The 16743-nt window shown below is 49.7% G+C and overlaps 1 protein-coding gene across 6 annotated transcripts in view; it reads left to right on the top strand.

Annotated features, from left to right (window-relative positions):
* Window positions 1–4328: 4328 nt before the first annotated feature.
* Window positions 4329–16743, top strand: part of UBE2F (ubiquitin conjugating enzyme E2 F (putative)) — a 33603-nt gene continuing 21188 nt past the window's right edge. The window contains exons 1-4 of one of the 6 annotated variants that reach the window (XM_059703721.1): window positions 4344–4486; window positions 7157–7245; window positions 9314–9447; window positions 16692–16721. In XM_059703721.1, the coding sequence (XP_059559704.1) occupies window positions 9330–9447; window positions 16692–16721 (148 nt within the window). In that variant the 5' untranslated portion in view covers window positions 4344–4486; window positions 7157–7245; window positions 9314–9329. Of the gene's footprint in view, window positions 4487–4560; window positions 5012–5193; window positions 6065–7156; window positions 7246–9313; window positions 9448–16691; window positions 16722–16743 lie in introns of those variants that run through there. The other 5 variants (XM_059703720.1, XM_059703718.1, XM_059703715.1 and 2 more) reach the window with 5 other exon arrangements.

A 16743-nucleotide genomic window follows, 5' to 3' on the forward strand; every position in this document is an offset into this window, starting at 1 on the left:
GTGAAAATTAATAAAAAGAAACCACACCAAAATGGAGTCAGGAGGCCAGAAGGGGGAGCTCTCACACAACCTGTCATGTCAGTTACAGAAAGAATTGTCAAAGACCAATAGAATTGTTCACAGGAAAGAAGCATTAGTTATAGACCCCACAGGAAAAGATGGATGTCGTGTCTCCTACAAGATATCAGATGCCCCAGCAACTCAGCCAGTGAAAAACTGTCATCTCCCCGAACTATCCGTTGTCTCCAATGGACTTTGATTCAACCTCTCCCACTTTCTCCTTTTTTCCCATAAAATAACATTCCTCTCTTTTGTTTATTGGACTTTGCTTATAGCTTTTACTATAGCTTGCTTTTTCTGAATTGCAATCCTGGCTGTTCTCAAGTAAACCCATTATGCTGGTAAAACTGACCTTTAGTTTTAAGGTCAACAGCACTGCTTCATGCCTGGAGATCTGACAAACCTCTGTGAGCCCCATCCTTTATTCCCCCAGCGCCCTGTGGTGAAGACATAAGTGGCTTCCAAGCTGTCACTGCTGGAAATGCAGCAGTGATAGAGTGACATTTTCACCTGTTCCCCACCTGACATCCCCTGCGGCCTCTGAGCATTCCTCCAGAGACTAGCTGGGGCCTTCCCAGGCCTCAGATCCTACTCTCTCCTCTCAGCTGGGTCTTAGCTGGTTCCTTCACAGGATGTGAGCTCTAATGTATATCTGCCATGGACATTTTGAGAGACATAAAGTTTGTAAAATTTTTTATCCTGTTTAAAAAAAAATCAACTGAATAAATTGAAGATCTAATTGGTTTTACTAAATTATTTATAAACCAGGCAGCATCTCATCTAGCAAGCAGAGAGATACTCTGAGGAGTTATACAAAATGGATGGCTTTGATGAAAGGAAAGGAGCATGGGGCAAGGACCTCATGAGCAAAGAAAATTGAAAGTTCATTGAAGGAAAGAGTTCAGGGTGATGATGGTTTCTCATTGGCTGAGCTGTGGTGTTTTCCATTGGCTGGGCTTGTCGCTGGGCAAGAAGAAAACCTTCCTTCCTCCTGCAGAGGAGGTAAAGTAGATAAAGCACACCTTCCTGTTGGAGATGCAAGGCCCACTTTTTTCATGTTCGGAGTGATAAGGAGTGGTAGGGTGACAACCCACTCTACAAGCCCTCCAGAGTCCAATTTTAGTTGAGGTTTCCTTTAATTTTCACAATCTAGATCATGCCTATTTTTCATGAAGTTTAAATATTTTACTTGTCTTTCCTTCCGCCATTGTGAAATGGGTTTTTTGATAAACTTCTAATTGGCTATTGTTGGTATGGGAAATATACCTTTTTCTTTTTCTTTTTAGTCGGTCACTCTGTTTATCTCTTATTCACCTTTACATATTTCAGGCGCCTCTTAGATAGTCTAGGGAGTTGTTTACATTGTCTCATTATGCTATGGTCATGTCTCATCCTTTCTAATAATCATCTTCCGTTTCTGGTGAATGCCTTATTGAGTTAGCCAGAACTTCCAGAATAATATTAGGTAATAACAGTGAGGATGGATATCTTTGAATCTTCCTTCAGCCTACCGTACATGCCCTCTCCATCCTTTCTTCATCATAACCTGTGTCCTCATTCCCAAGGGCCGTTCTCCTGCCTCTCAGATGTGGGTAATGTGTGCTTTCCCCTGCAGTATGTGTTGGGGACTGACACAGCAGACCATGTTTTCCTGTAAAAATGTATGTTCAGAATTTCATTGAATGGACCTGAATATGCTGTACGGTTAGCACATAGAGGGGCAACTCTATTGCCACGTGGAAGTGACCTAAAATTAATATAATATCTCTAATAGTCACTATTTATTCCAAAGTGACTTTTTCTTCTTGGACTTTAGGAAGGCTTTCTAAGCATGATTTGCATTGCCCGTTTTTAAATGACTTGTCCAGGGAAGCCTTAAGCTTCTCCATATTTATTTTGCTAGTGAGTAGCAGCATTAAAATCATTTATTTTGCACAAGACCGGTCTTCCAAATTAAGGATCAACTGTGTTTAAAAGGGACCTTTGTATTGTGTTGCTATGAAAATAACATATAAACAAAATAAGTGACAGATTTTAAAAAGAGAGGAAAAGTTACTCATAATCCTACCACCTGGACACAAAAATTATTCATTTTTATTTACTTCTAGTTTCTGCCCATATATTTGTCTTTTCCAGAGTTGTAGTCATGGTATTTAAACAATTTGAATGTTACTTTTTTCACTTGTTAAGTATGTTTGTGGTTTTACAGAATCTGTGTAATGATCAAGCTTAATGGCTGTGTAATGTTTCTGTAAGTAAATGAGCAGTAATTTAGTTAACCATTCCCCTAATGCTGAGCCTGAGGTTGCTTCCAAGTTCTATAACACAATGGAAATTTTTGTGCCAGAGCTTTTTCTGTTCTTGGCTTACTTCCTCAGGCCAATCCCTAGAGTGAAATTACTGGGTCAAAAGATTCGAAGGCTTTTAGGACTTTTACCGCCCAGCTAAGGGATTGTGCCAAGTCCCCCGATGCCAGCAGAGCAAGCAGCGGTCCAGGTGCACTCTGAATGATGACTCCTCTTCACAGATGTCATAGCATCACTGTCACCGAAGTGCGGGTGTGGGATTTTAGTCATGAGTTGGGAAAGGAGTCACCAGAATGTTGATTTTTTCCCCCCAGTGTATAGGGAGAGAGAGCTGTGGCTGCAAGGGGGGGCTCTATCTGGAGGTGGCACTGCCTTGACATGCCAGGTGACTGCTTTGGGTGACGCCAGTGTGGTCTCAAGGGTTGCAGCCCAAGATGCAGATCACAGACACCACCCTGGACGTTACAAATGCTCAGAACATGGTACGGCTGCTCCAGCTCGTTCCTGCCTTGTTCACTCCGGTGTTCACATAACTAATGGATATACATTTCAACTGTGTGGGGTTGTTTTTTTTTTTGGTTTGTTTGTTTTTTAGGGAAAACAGTGTTTTGTGGCATTTTGCCCACAGCACTCACTGAAGTGGACATCCGATACCTAGTGTAACAGAAAGTATAGGTACTACACAAAATAAGAAACATGGGCAGCGGTGCATTGCTGCCACAGTGGGTTCAGCATCCAGAGTGTGCCACGAGGAGCCCTAGGTAGAAGGCACCTGTCTGGACCCTCAGCAAGACCTCCTGAATGCCCAGACCCTAGGCCGCCCCTGTGCTGCCAGCAACCTCCTGGGAATGCTTCCTGGAGATGACAGGTGCATTAGCTTGCTAGGGCTGCTTCTGTCCTGTGCGATGTTCTCCCAGGGCTTTGCTGGCTCTGGGGCCCCAGCCTGGAAGGGGAAAGAATCACAGACGTGCAGCTGCAGGAAAAGGCAGTGGGATCTGAGGAACGGATTGTACGACCTCTGCAAACTTAGAGAAACTGAGGAGTTAGCTGGGTGAGGAAGGGGGAAACTGTTCCAAACAGAAGGAATACCATGAGCCGTGCTCTTCGCTGGTCTTCCTGGCTCTGGTCTCCTCTCTGCCTGGCACCCCGCCCACCAGCTCACTCAGAGCCAGAAGACTTTTTTTGAAAGAAAACCACACGGTCACTCCACTGTTTAAAACCTTTCAACGGGGCTTCTGGAAACACAATTCCAGCTCCTTGGCTCTTTCCTCCCGGTCTGTGTGGTGAACCTCATCTTTCAGACGGCGCATTCCTCCAGGAGCCTTGCCGGAGCGCTGCTCCCCCACCCCCGCCCCTTATCACCAATCACACAAGTGGACGTGAGAAGAGTTTGCACAATTTGAAAGACTTTTGAAGCACTTTACAAAAGTGTAAAAGGTGAAAGAAGGAATATAACCCAGTAAGACAAGAACAGGAAAGGGCCCAGCCACTCCTCTGCAGCCTCCGCCACCTCACACCGAGGGTGGGTGGCTGTTTGCAGTCTGACCGCCCCGCCCTCTCACCCCCTCCACTGCAGGCGGTGGGGAAGGCCCGGTCTTCTGCATCCTGGGCACTGCGCTGGGCACACAGCGGGGACGCGAACCGAAGCGGTCAGTTCCGGCGCAGCGCGGGTCTCTGAAACGCAGCGCAGGCCCCGCACGGGGCGAAATGAATGGACGCAGTAACAGGGCGCAGCGTCCCGGGCGCTCAGAAGCGCAGGCTCCACAGAGGACTGGAAGAACCCGCCCCCAGCCACCACCCGCCAATCAGCGAGGACCGAGGGATCCGCCCCGCCCCCGGCCGCACCCTCTGCCAATGAGCGAGGCCCCACCGCCTTCAGCTCACGCAGTTGTTCGCCTTTCGTGAGCCAAATAAAGTTCTTCAGGGCTTTGAATTTTTTTTTTAAAGCGCCCGCCGCAGTCCCAGCAGCCACGGACGAGAGGGGCCGAGTCTCCGCCCCGCCACTTCCGGTCGCGCCGCCCGGAGCCGGTGCGGCTGTGAGGGGCCGCGTCTCGCCGCCGCCGGCCGGCCGGGCATGGTGTTGGGCGCCGGGCCCGCCTCGCCTGTCTCGAGGTGCCCAGGTGAGGAGCGCGCGGCCCCGCGGCGGGCGAGGGGTGGTCGCGGGCCTGCGGTCGGCTCGGCTCCGCGGCGCTGCTGCACCAGGCGGACCGAGGGCGGGCGGCGCCGGGGCCGCCTCAGGCCGCGCGGCTGCTCCCGGGCGGGCGGCATGAATGGGGCCGGCCCGGGCCGGGGCGCTGGCCGGGCTGGAGGGGCCGCCCGCAGGAGCACCAGCCGTGCCGGGCACACACACGGCCGCCCTCGCTCGGCCCGCCGTCGCGGGGGTGCTGCTGGCCGCATTGTCCCGAGGAAACGGAGCGCCGGGCGCCGGTCCAAGGTCACTGGCCCGACGTGGCGGCGGGAGCGGGACTCGGACGCGGCAGTCCGACGGCGACCGCCATGGAGTCGGCCCGGGACCTGACGCAGTTGGGGGCGGCCGCGGCGAGCTGGGAAGCTGTTCCCGGGGGCGGAGGAGAGGACGAGGGAGGACGGAGGACATCTTGGAACGATCGGTGCAGCCGGTCCCGGGTCCAGACCCGGTGCCGCTGGTGTGTACGCTTGGGCGTGGCCCTGCCCTCGGCGCGTCTCGGTTTCCTCCACTGGTCCCCGCGGGGTTGGGCCCGCCCCTGGCCGCATTCCTCCGGCGCGGGAGCGGGTCTGGGTGGATGGCCGCGGCCGGGGAAGGCTTCGCGGAGAAGCTGGAATCCGGGCGGGAATGTGTTCTTCCTGTGCAAGGAGTGGGATTGGGTGGTGAAGGGAAGGAGGGCATTCCGGACCTGGGCATCCCCGTGAGCAGAAGCTTCCAGAAATGACATGCTGGGTGGTGTTGGGGAGCAGGGAGGAGGCAGGCCTGCCTTGTGCAGAGGACTTGTGGTTGGGACGAGGCAGGGGCAGGGTGCAGGCGGGAGAGGTGCTCAGAGACAAGTCAGCACCCGGCCAGCTGCTGGGGGACTTGAGGGCCTCCGCCTGGACCTACCTGCCTTTCAGGTGGTCGGGTGCAGGAAGGGGCAGGCTTCCTGCTGAAGATAAATGGATTGCACTCCAAAGGCTGACCAGCCAACCCGAGGGACTCCGGGGCCTGCTGGGAGGTGCCTGGGCCCTGGCTTTCTGCAGGAGGAGAGGGGGGTGTGGACTTGTTTGGGTGCAGGTCCGGGCCTCTCTGGCCGGAGAAGCTGGTGTGGTTGCTCCCTAGTGGCCTGCATTCAGTCCCAGCTTTTACACTTAGACGGGTGTTTCATGGCAGGAAGAATTGTAAACCAGGAGTTCCCCACCGTGAGCTGACTGGCCCCAGTGTCCCTGCACGGGTGACTCGGTCTGATTTTGCCAGTACTCGCAGGCGGGCTGAGTCCATCTTGCTTGATGATGGAACGAGTAAATGGCAGTCTGAAATCGAGTCCCACCCAGAGGAGGAACTGAAATGTGTGGAATTTAGAGACTGAGCGTGCTCCTTGCTGATCTGTTTCCGAAAGTGCTGGCTTAGTCAGAGTGTAATTTGCAGGAAAGGGAAGTTTAGTTTTTCAACCAGATCTTCAGGGTATGAAGCATACTGAAGAAGGAAAAGAGCATTCTGAATCAATTGGAGCTGTTCAGCAAACCTCTTGGCAAGTTTGAATAATTATTTTTTCTTCAAAGCTCTTCGTTTAGTGTTAATTTAGCATCTATGGACACATTTCCAAATTAGACCTTTTATCCCTAAAGTGACACGTGATAATGATATAGGTGGTGGAGAAATAGATGGTCGTTATATCCTTAATTTTCTTAGAATGCTAGGGAAGTAAGTCTGTATTATCTTATGTGGAAGAAGAAACACCAGTGTTACTTTCTTTCATATGTTGCACAGCCAGTGCCCCGTATGTTTTATCAAGGACCACAAACTTGAAGATCTCAAGCCAGGAACCTAAGTGGAATTGAGTATGGGCTTATCCCAGAGAGGAACTGAGTGTGGGGCAATAGGGTTATGAAAGAACTAAGCAGAGTCCTTAGACTGCAGGGGCACAGAAGAGTGCTGGTGTGAGCCTTTCTTGGTGCGGTGAGCCTTGCCAGAGCCCTCTGAGTGGCTCCCTCAGTGTAGGCCCACCCAGGAAGCTGGGTGTGGACCAGGCATGTGCTCATGCCCTGGCTTTTCCACGGGGCTCTTTCTCGTGACTTTCCTCATGTGCTGCCTGCTGAGCTCTATACGTGCTGTGCTTTTATTTTATTTCTTTCCATATTTCATTGCCAGGGTCAGGTAGAGGATAAAAACCAAGTGCTTCCAGCCAGACCCCAAGTGACAGATGCCTGTTTTGGCCATTGTCCTCGGGTGGCCCTGACGATGTGGTAGGACTGATGTGCTCATTCTCGGTGCGTGGCAGTGGGCTTGACTGGGAAGTAAGCCCTGCCTTGTGGTCCAGATCTGCTTAAGGGTGCCTGATGGATCATTCTAGGTGGGGTTCGCTAAGCAAGAGCTGTCTCTGGTAGCTTGTGGGCTGCAGCACCGAAAGGTATTCTCATTCTGTTCCCATTCCCAGTGCCCCCCCTTTTGTGAAGTTACTTTATAAACTGAACTGGGAGCCCCTGTTCTGGGTAAAGCTGAAAAGGCGTGCTCCTTGACTGTGGTCCATGCCTCTACATAGATCCACCTGAAAAGATGATGATAGATGGGAATGAAAAAGCTAGTGTTGGTGTGTTTTCACCTTTTTTTCAACTTTCTTGAGGTGTAATTGAAGTACACTAACTGCACATGTTTTAAAGTATACAAATTGCTGGATGGATTTATACCTTTGGAACCATCACCACACTCAAGGTAAAAATGTTCCCATCATCTCCAGAAGGGAAACTAGTGTTTCTGTGGTGACTGCTTCTGGCAGCTGAGTGACCTAGGACAAGCTAGTCCCCAGGCCCCCATGGTCTGGGCGTCCACATCTGTAAAAAGTGCCAGTGGGAGTAGAAGGCCTTCTCAGATTCGAAATTCTCATAGCTTGTGAAACCTAATGTGTAGTTGAACTATCTTCTGAAGCATTTAGACCAGTGATTTTTTTAAGGGTTAGAGGTGTGTATGTGTGTGCATGCACATGTGTGTGTTTGCACATGTGTGTGTCTGCAGAGGTCATAATTCAGAAGATACTTAATATGTTGTTTTCATGGTACAAATAATCTATACGAATAAAAGGGTAATATGCTAATTAGACCGGATAGACCAGATGTCCTTCCAGACATCCTTCTGGACAAAGCCACAGTGGTGAGGGGCTGAGTCAGAGGCAGTTAGGGGCGATCAGGCAGGCAGGGGAGAGCAGTTAGGGGCTATCAGGCAGGCAGGTAGGTGAGCAGTTAGGAGCCAGCATCCATATTGTGAGAGGATGCAGGCCGGGCTGAGGGACCCGCGCCCCGCCCTCCCCCTTTGTATGAATTTCATGCACCAGGCCTCTAGTAGAAAATAAAACCTTACAGTCTCTGGGGGGATAGTGTGAGAAGCTATGTAATGGACTTGGGTTAAAATGGTAAAAAAAAATACTCAGGGAGGAGGGGTACCCTTATACATATTTTGCTTTTAAAGATCTTAGCCTCAAACTAAAAGTTCTGTGCTTAGATCAAGTTTTCCTCTGGAAGTTTTTAAAATTTTTATTTATGTATTATATACTTTTACTGATTTCAGAGAGGAAAGGAGCAGGAGAGAGAGAGATAGAAACATCAATGATGAAAGAGAATCATTGATCGGCTGCCTCCTGCCTGTCCTCTGCTGGGGATCAAGCCCACAACCCAGGCATGTGTCCTTGACCGGAATCGAACCCAGGACCCTTCAGTCCACAGGCCGACGCTCTTTCCACTGAGCAAAACCAGATAGGGCCCTCTGAAGTTTTAGATCATTTTCTCTTGAAAATGATCAGAGTGGTATTGAAAGGAATTGCTGTTAAGGTAATGCAGGAAATTATGGAAATATTGGGCTGGTGACCAATTTGTGTCTATAGTCAGAAGAAGCTCGAGTCCCTTTCCAGCTGTACCAAAGCAAGTAAGAACTAGGAGGCATAGCAGGTGAATGGCATCTTATGTAGAAATGGAGGGCAGATTCTAGAGCAGCTGTCGCCAGCCGGTGGTCCATGAGGTCTGAAAGGTTGGCGACTGCTGTTCTAAAGGACAGTGATATCTGTACAGATTTAGTGACATTTCTTAAACCCTTTCTTCCAAGCAGTCAGGTGCGCATCACCTGTGTTGGTCTTTATTATTCTTACCTGTGAGCTCTCAGTGGGAATCTGAAACACAGATGGGTTGGAAGCAGCCAGCAAAGAGAATCTATTTTTGGGGCATTCGTTATAACTTAATCTTGATGTTGATATTGCCTAAAAATGTAAATAAACAACAACAAATAAATGTGAACATGCTTATTAAGGTTCTAGCCCCGCCTTTCTTAAAGGAAGAAGGAAAGCAAAGCATCACAGTGTCCTCTCCTCACCAGAGGCTGACACCCCCTGCCCCAGTCTGCCATGGACCCAGCATGCAGGGCACACACAGGTGCATGTCCCTGCAGTGGGGAAGGGCAGACTTACATGGACAGTGGTGAGCCCAAGGGGAACCCGTCAGTGGAGGCTCCCCTAGACTGTGAGCTTGGGAGCTCTCTCCCCACCATACCCCAGGGCCTGGCACCCAGTGAGTGTTAAATCCCTTTTAAAAAATTTAACTCATACTTTAAAAAATTAGACTTGTAGAGGATGGTGTAGAGATTACCCAACTCTATTATGTAGGAATCCAGTCTTCATGTAGCTAATATGCTAAATTTTTCTACAACTAAAGAAAAGAAAACCACTTACATGGTTGTGGTCAGTCTCCAGCTGCTGTCTAGGGACTTGTTCTTAACCGAGCTTCCATCTGTCTTTCAGGGTAAAGGCAGCAGTAATGCTGACGCTGGCGAGCAAACTGAAGCGGGATGATGGTCTCAAAGGGTCCCGGACGTCAGCCACAGCCTCTGACTCCACTCGGAGGGTGTCTGTGAGAGACAGACTGCTTGTTAAAGGTGATGACATCCATGTGAGCTCTTTAAATCCCACAACAACGTGAAGGATGGCTGGGGGCTCTGTTGGGGTGTGAAGCAGCCTGTTTGAAAATATGTTAAAGTGTAACCCCTTATTACTTACAGCCTGTGCGTTGTGGGAGTGCTGCTGGTGAGGAAGTGGATTAGAAACTGGTGTGTCTTACGTACTTGGAGTATTCTCTGTGGGGCTCTCAGGGTGCTGGTGGGAGGAGTAAAGTCCTGAGAGTCAGCAGGTCCACCACTCTGGTCTCGGCTGTCATTGTAGACTCCTGGGAGAGGGGTCTTTGTTTCTTCTGGACTCCTCAGCACCAAGGGAGGGAGTGGTATTGGGTAATCTCTTAGGATCCTTCTCCATTTAGTTAAGTCAAAGCCTGAGGAGAGCCTGTGCAAACAGTTCCCCTTGCAGAATTAACAGCACATTGTCCCAGAGCTGTGGCTCACATGCGTTTGTGCGCCGTTTCTGCATCACTCATTGCACAGACTTACAGCTCTCAGGTGCTTAGGCAGTTTCCTAGGGTCAAGGACTGCAGAGTGGAGCGAGAAACAGTCCCTGCTTAAAAGAGCTTATGACATGTGTTTTCATTTCTTAAGTGTGAGGAGTTAGGAAGCACTTGGTTTGTGAGTAGTTTGTTAGAACTGCCTGTGTTCGTATTCTTTTAGGCAGACACTGTGGGGGTGACTGGTATTTGATATCCTGACACTGAGTGTGGCAGGGGAGCCATGCGTGTGCACGCGCTGTGTACACACGTGCTGTGTTGGGCCTTCTCAGAAACAAAGCAGTGCTCAGCTTGGGAAGGAACGGGAACAGGAAGGCCTCAGGTTCAGGGGCGCATATTTCCTTGTTCTGCTACCCTCTAATGTTGACTCAGCTCTGGCTTATGCCTCCTGGTAGAGTAAGAATCATTTTATACGTTTTGGCATTGCCTGTTCTGTCGGGGAGAGCGCTGGACTGCAGTGGGTTTGCTAAGCAGCTTTATCCTGTGGGGTCGTGGCAGCACCTCACTTGGGTGGGCCCTTTAGGACCTGAGTCTCTTTTCCGGGTGCTAGCCCAAGGGTTCCATCTGCAGAGGAGCAGGAGCCGGGCAGCACCTGGAAAAGGGTTTGATGTGTGTTGTGGTCCTTGGAGTGGAAGGTGGGCACAACAGAGTGGCCCTCTGTTGGGCACTTTCTAGTGCAAATCTAGTTTGACCTTTGCTAATCCTTGCTGGGTGGTGGTTCATTTTGAAGCTGGACTCAGGAGGTTGAGAAACTTGCTAGGGCAGCTTTAGTGCAGGAGGACAGCTGGACCTACCTATTGGGGCAGGGCAGGCTCTTGGGCAGGCCTAGCAAGCAGGAACGAAGGAGCAGGACAGAAGTGCAAATGCAGAGAAGAGAGGCTCCCACACACATCCGGCCCTGACATAGCTGGGTAGCCCGCTGGGGCTCCCCATGCTGGACTTCGCCCCTACTCCAAGGGCAGGAGGTATCTTCCAGGACCTGCGAGGTCCAGTTCTGAAGGACCACAGAAGGCTGCAGTCAGTTCTCCTTGGATACACCAGAACCTGTCTCAGAGCAGCTAGCACCTGGGAAAGAAACTCAGGTCCTAAAGGGCCCAGCCAAGTGAGGTGCTGCCGCCACGCCCACCCTCTACCATACTGACACCTTCCCCACACCAGCACGTCATTTGAACCCTCAGGATGGTTCTCAAGGATGTCCTCCAGACCAGAAATGGGGAGTGTAGAACAATCCAGTGGTCTGGGCTAGGATCGAGGGCCACTGTCTGCTCTGAACCCTGTGAGCTGGGGACACTGGGGAGAGGGTGTCAGATCTGTGCATTTCCTGTTGGCCCCAACTCACGACAGCCTGACTGGGGAGCTAGTGCTTTCGGCCAAAGGGCAGTTGGTGCTGCGCTCCTACTGAACCTTTGTGGGGCTGTTGAGTCTGATGGCGTTCCCATCTCCCCAAAAAGCCCTCGGGCAGAATTGCTGACTTCTTGTCTTTCAGAAGGTGGCCCTTTTCATGCAGTGGGCGTGTGTCTGTCCCTGTTCCTTCACTTGTCCACTCAGCAAACTTAGTGCCTGCTTGTTATCAGTCTACTGATTCTGACCCTCAAGGGGCACCAGGCAGGCTGGCAGACACTTTTTGCCTATGTTAGTCTTTGTTAAGTGTGGAGATTTGGAACTGAGCTGAATGAGTTCAAGCTCAGATCTGGAATCAGGGGCTCTAAAAGGAATGAATCTGTGTGCAGCCTTTGTCCCCAGCTATCTCAGGAGAAAGGCTCCTCATGCCTCAGGACATTCACTGCCATCTTGCCAACCAGTGTGCTTGTTTGTCAAGCACTACCTGAGCACCCTGTGTGTGCCAGGCTCAGGGCCAGGTACTGTCGCAGGGCTGGGCAAGTCTGCTCATTCTCCGCCATGGAGAGAGTGCAGGTTCATCTGGTCTTTCTGTGCAGTCATGCTTCAAGTGGGCTCTGTGGTTTGATCTTTAGTTAGAAAGGAAAAGAGTCTCATTTCTCAGAAGGAAGTTGTGCAGCCACGGAATTGTGCAAGTTGCCAGGTGCCTCCCAGAAAGGCAGGGCCAGTGTGCGGTGAAGGTGTTAGCATCTTGGGACAGGTGAAACCTTAAGCCAGGGGTCCTCAAACTACAGCCTGCGGGCCACATGCAAATACAAATATTGTATTGGTTCCCGTTTTGTTTTTTTACTTCAAAATAAGATATGTGCAGTGTGCATAGGAATTTGTTCAGTTTTTTTTTAAACTATAGTCCGGCCCTCCAACGGTCTGAGGGACAGTGAACTGGCCCCCTGTTTAAAAAGTTTGAGGACCCCTGCCTTAAGCAGTGTAAAAATATCTGAATTTCTTGTTACGGAACAGGTGGGGTCATGTCCTTTGGCACTAAGGTTGTGCAGGGAAAGGTGGCTGCTTTTCCAAGAGGCCTCAACATGTAAAGCAGTCCACTTGTTTCTTTGGTCAGAGTCTTAGTGTACATGGATTCTAAGGTGGTAACTGCTGATGTTAATGACTGGTATTTGCCATCATCGGAGATGTAGAGAAACTATTGTCATTTGTGACAGCTCCCTGAGAGCAACACCATGTGAGCCTCTGTGGCTCGTTTTGTCTTGTATACTGGGCTGAATTAGAGTACCTTATTGAAGTCCTTGTGCCCCCAGAATGGTATTTCTTTTTCTTTTTTTAAATATTTTTATTGATTTCAGAGAGAAACATCAACAGTGAGAGAATCATTCATTGACTGGCTGCCCCCTGCACGCCCCCTACTCGGGGGGATTGAGCCTGCAACCCAGGCATGTGCCCCTGTCCAGAACCGAACCTGGGACCCTTCAGTCCACAGGCCAACGCTCTATCCACTGAGCCAAACTGGCCAGGGCTAGAATGGTATTCCTTGCTGTACTGGCTGTTGGACCAGAAGCCTGCAGATGTCCTGCCTGTGGTGGGGGTCATTGCTGGACTGGGTCTGAGGGCTCTCCCTGGCCCTGTCCACCTTCTTTGAGTGAGTCACACTGAACGTGGAAATGCAAGCATAGTGCTCATTTTAGGAATTTAAGTCCAGACTACAGTATGAAGTTGTTAAGTCTGTCTGTGTAACCAGCTGTGTATAAATATAGCTTGGTACTACAGCTGACAGCAGTTTCCTGTACCCTGGGAGAGTAGCAACTCAGAGGCCTGGACCCACCTAGGACTTCTGGTGTATTGGCCTGGCAGGACCGCTGAGGGGGCAGGGTTTGCTGTGCAGGTTCTAGATCACGGGTGGGAACCTTTTTTCTGCCAAGGGCCATTTGGATATTTATAACATACAAAATTATCAGCTTAAAAATTGGCCTGTTATATTTGGTCAAACATTTAATTAACTCACCCCTAATGCCTTGGCAGGGCCAGACCAAATGATTTCTCGGGCCTTATATGGCCCTCTGGCCAGACATTCCCCATCCTGTTCTAGATTGTGGCAATGGTAGCACAACTCCAGATTTCACTAAAAATCATTGAATCATACACTTAAGTAGGTCTGTTTTTTAGTGTGTAAATTGTACTCACCAAAGCTATTGAAAAAGTCAGGAAAAATCTCCCCAGGTGATTGGCATTGCAGCCAGGGTGGAGAATCCTGTCCTAGAGTGAGGTGTCCTCCGCCTGTGCCAGCTGTGTGGGGGCTGCTTCTGTGGCTCTGTCATCATCATGCCCTGGTCAGCACCTCCCCGCCCCCCTGGGTCCAGACCTCCTCTCTTCCTTTAGCACTACAATGTCTTCTCAAACATTTCACTTCCATTAGGTGCCCTCTCCCTCAAATCCTCCGGGCACATTTCACTGGGCTTTTGTAAAGCTGGGCGAGCAGAGCTCTCCTGACTGCAGATGGCATAGGCCCCCAGAGAAAGCCGGGTTCCTGTGGCCAGCATCTATCTCACAAGAAGGGCCTCAAGAACCGTTTCTTGCAAATTCTTATCAATAAAAAGTTAAATAATAGTGTAATAAAATATATAAATAGAATTTCCCTTAAAAACATAGTTTAATTATATGGATAACATTTAAAGTTGTTAATATTAATAACTCATTTATAAAATGTCTACTTTTCTGATACAATGAAATCCTGTGTGAACTGTTGGAGCAGAGCAAGGCCCTTGCCCCTCCCCATCAGAGGACCTGGTGTGGATGCCTTGGAGTGCAGAGTGCTGTGGTCCTCCACACCCTGCTTTCTTTCGTGAGCACCCTGCTCTAGGGTAGGGCAATAGTGGGCCAGTCAGGAGGCCAAAACTGAAGATTACCGTGGTCGGTATGAGAGTTATGTTATTGAACTTCTCACGGGCTCTCCATGATGTTGTTTTGTTAAGTGCATATGTTTGAATGTACAACATAACACTGCCAAGAAGGGAGACTCCCAGGCTTGTATTTCACTACAAAATCTGGTCCTTTTCCAGTCATGGCCAGAGGATGATTAGGGTTACTGCTCTCCCCACGCCCAGCTCCACTGATTGGCTATAACACCCTGGACTGTGTTCCTGGCTCCTCTGCCCCATTCCACTTTGTGGATGCAATTCCAAACCCCTGGACTCCCAAGCTGATACATTTCGTGGGCCACATGTCCCTACCCAGATTCTTAATCAGCTGAAGTCAAAGGCCTGTGGGTTTCCTAAATTTTTAGTCTGAGAACAGAACCACCCGCCAATCTTCCCACTAATGCACTCAGCACTCAGCTTTGCAAGCACGGTGGCCTCTGCCCTCCCCTCCACTCCTCTTCCCATCCCTCCCCACATCACTTGAAGAAATCTTTATACCTATAGCATTTATATTTTGACCACTCATTTGCTTTTTAGTTTTTTAAATCTGGTTTCCACCATTCCACTTGCCTTCCTGCTGTTTTGAATGCCCTCAGCTGGGCCCATCACACCCACTGGCCATGCCTTGGGCCTCATTCCGCTTGGACCAGTCTGTCCTCTCTTTAATGAATCACCACATTTCCCCATAGTTTTCCACCTATTTCTTACTATTAACTTTCCCGGCTTCTTGTACTCTGCTTTCTGCTGAGGTTTTTCTCACCAGTCTCCCTGCTTTGTTGGTCTCATGACCTCAGGTGGCATCACTCTGCAGGGGCTCCTCGACCCTGACCTTGGTCATGCACCCAGACTTCAGCTTATTTCTCCCAGGGCTTCCCCAGCCCTATGCTCCATCTTGGACTCCTCTTGCCCCACACAGCTGGCAGCTCCTTCCATGCTCTGCCCTCAAGCACCCTGCCTCTCCCTGCCTCTGCCAGGCCCTTGCTGCCTATCCGAGTGCCCAGCTCACAGGTCACCTGGCCTTCGCTGTGCCCTTCCTAAAGGCAAAGCTTAAGAACTTTGGTTCAGCCCTAACCGGTTTGGCTCAGTGGATAGAGCGTCGGTCTGTGGACTGAAGGGCCCCAGGTTCGATTCTGGTCAAGGGCATGTACCTTGGTTGCGGGCACATCCCCAGTAGGGGGTGTGCAAGAGGCAGCTGATTGATGTTTCTCTCTCATCAATGTTTCTAACTCTCTATCCCTCTCCCTTCCTCTCTCTAAAAAATCAATAAAATATATTTTTTTAAAAAAAGAACTTTGGTTCAGAGATCTTCCTTGGCTGCTGTTGCTGCAGAATACAGTTTAGAATTCTAAGCCGTGTTCTTGGGACCTCCACGATCCTGGCCTCCTTTCCCGTTGCCCTGGCTGCACCACACTGCTATGGCTTCTGTGCCTGTCAGTGTTCTCTGCTTTTGCACATCACTAACTTACCTCCACCTCTACAGGACTAAATTCTTCTTGTTCTTTGGAGCCCACTCAAAACCCTCCTCCTTCTTTTAGTCTCCACAGCTGGAGCGGATCCAGTGCATTTTATTATGCCCGAGGCAGAGACCACTTGCCTGCCCAGTTACTTCTGGGTGCCTCCCCAGGACCAGCTGTGTAGTAGCAGGGTGGCTGGGGGTTTGTACCTCTGTGCTGGCAGAGGGGTGCTGGGCTTCATTGCTATAGTGACTGATAGACCCTGGAGGAGGAGAGCAGTGGGGCTAAGGAATGCAGCTCCAAGGGCATGGGCATGAGCACAGGCGAGGCCCCAGCAGAGGAGTTCTCTCATTGAAAAGTGCAGCACACAGTAGGTGAGCCATCATGGGAAGGCAGGTCTGAGAAGTTGGAAGAGACACAGGTATATAAATAAATCAATTTTGAGGGAAGGAGCTTCTATATTTGGGGGGAACAAGGTTTTAGAAAACAGTCTGTGACTGTTTACCTAGAGGTAATTTCTGTGTTAATGTTATGGTTTTCATTTTGAAAGTAAACTCTCAAGGGCCCTTGGCTGTATTTGGTGGCATCCTACATGTCACTTTGTATATTTGAAAGCAACTTCATGACTTAAAGCAGCGGTTCTCAACCTGTGGGTCGCAACCCCTTTGGGGGTAGAATGATACTTTCACAGGGGTCACCTAAATACATACTGCATATCAGTTATTTACATTACGATTCAAAACAGCAAAATTACAGTTATGAAGTAGCAACGAAAGTAATTTTATGGTTGCGGGTCACCACAACATGAGGAACTGTATTAAAGGGTCACGGCATTAGGAAGGTGGAGAACCACTGGCTTAAAGTCTAAACTTAAGGCCAAGTGTAGGGTTTGGTTTGTTTAGTTTACTTATTTTTTCCTCAGTTCTGGCAGAAATTGTGAATTTAGAGCTGGTAATTTCATGTGGAATAATTGACTGATATCAACAATAATCTCTTTGTTTCTACAGAGGTTGCAGAACTTGAAGCTAACTTACCTTGTAAGTATAGCTCCCCGTCCAA

This window comes from Myotis daubentonii, chromosome 7, assembly GCF_963259705.1.
Source record: "Myotis daubentonii chromosome 7, mMyoDau2.1, whole genome shotgun sequence".
NCBI lineage: Eukaryota > Metazoa > Chordata > Mammalia > Chiroptera > Vespertilionidae > Myotis > Myotis daubentonii.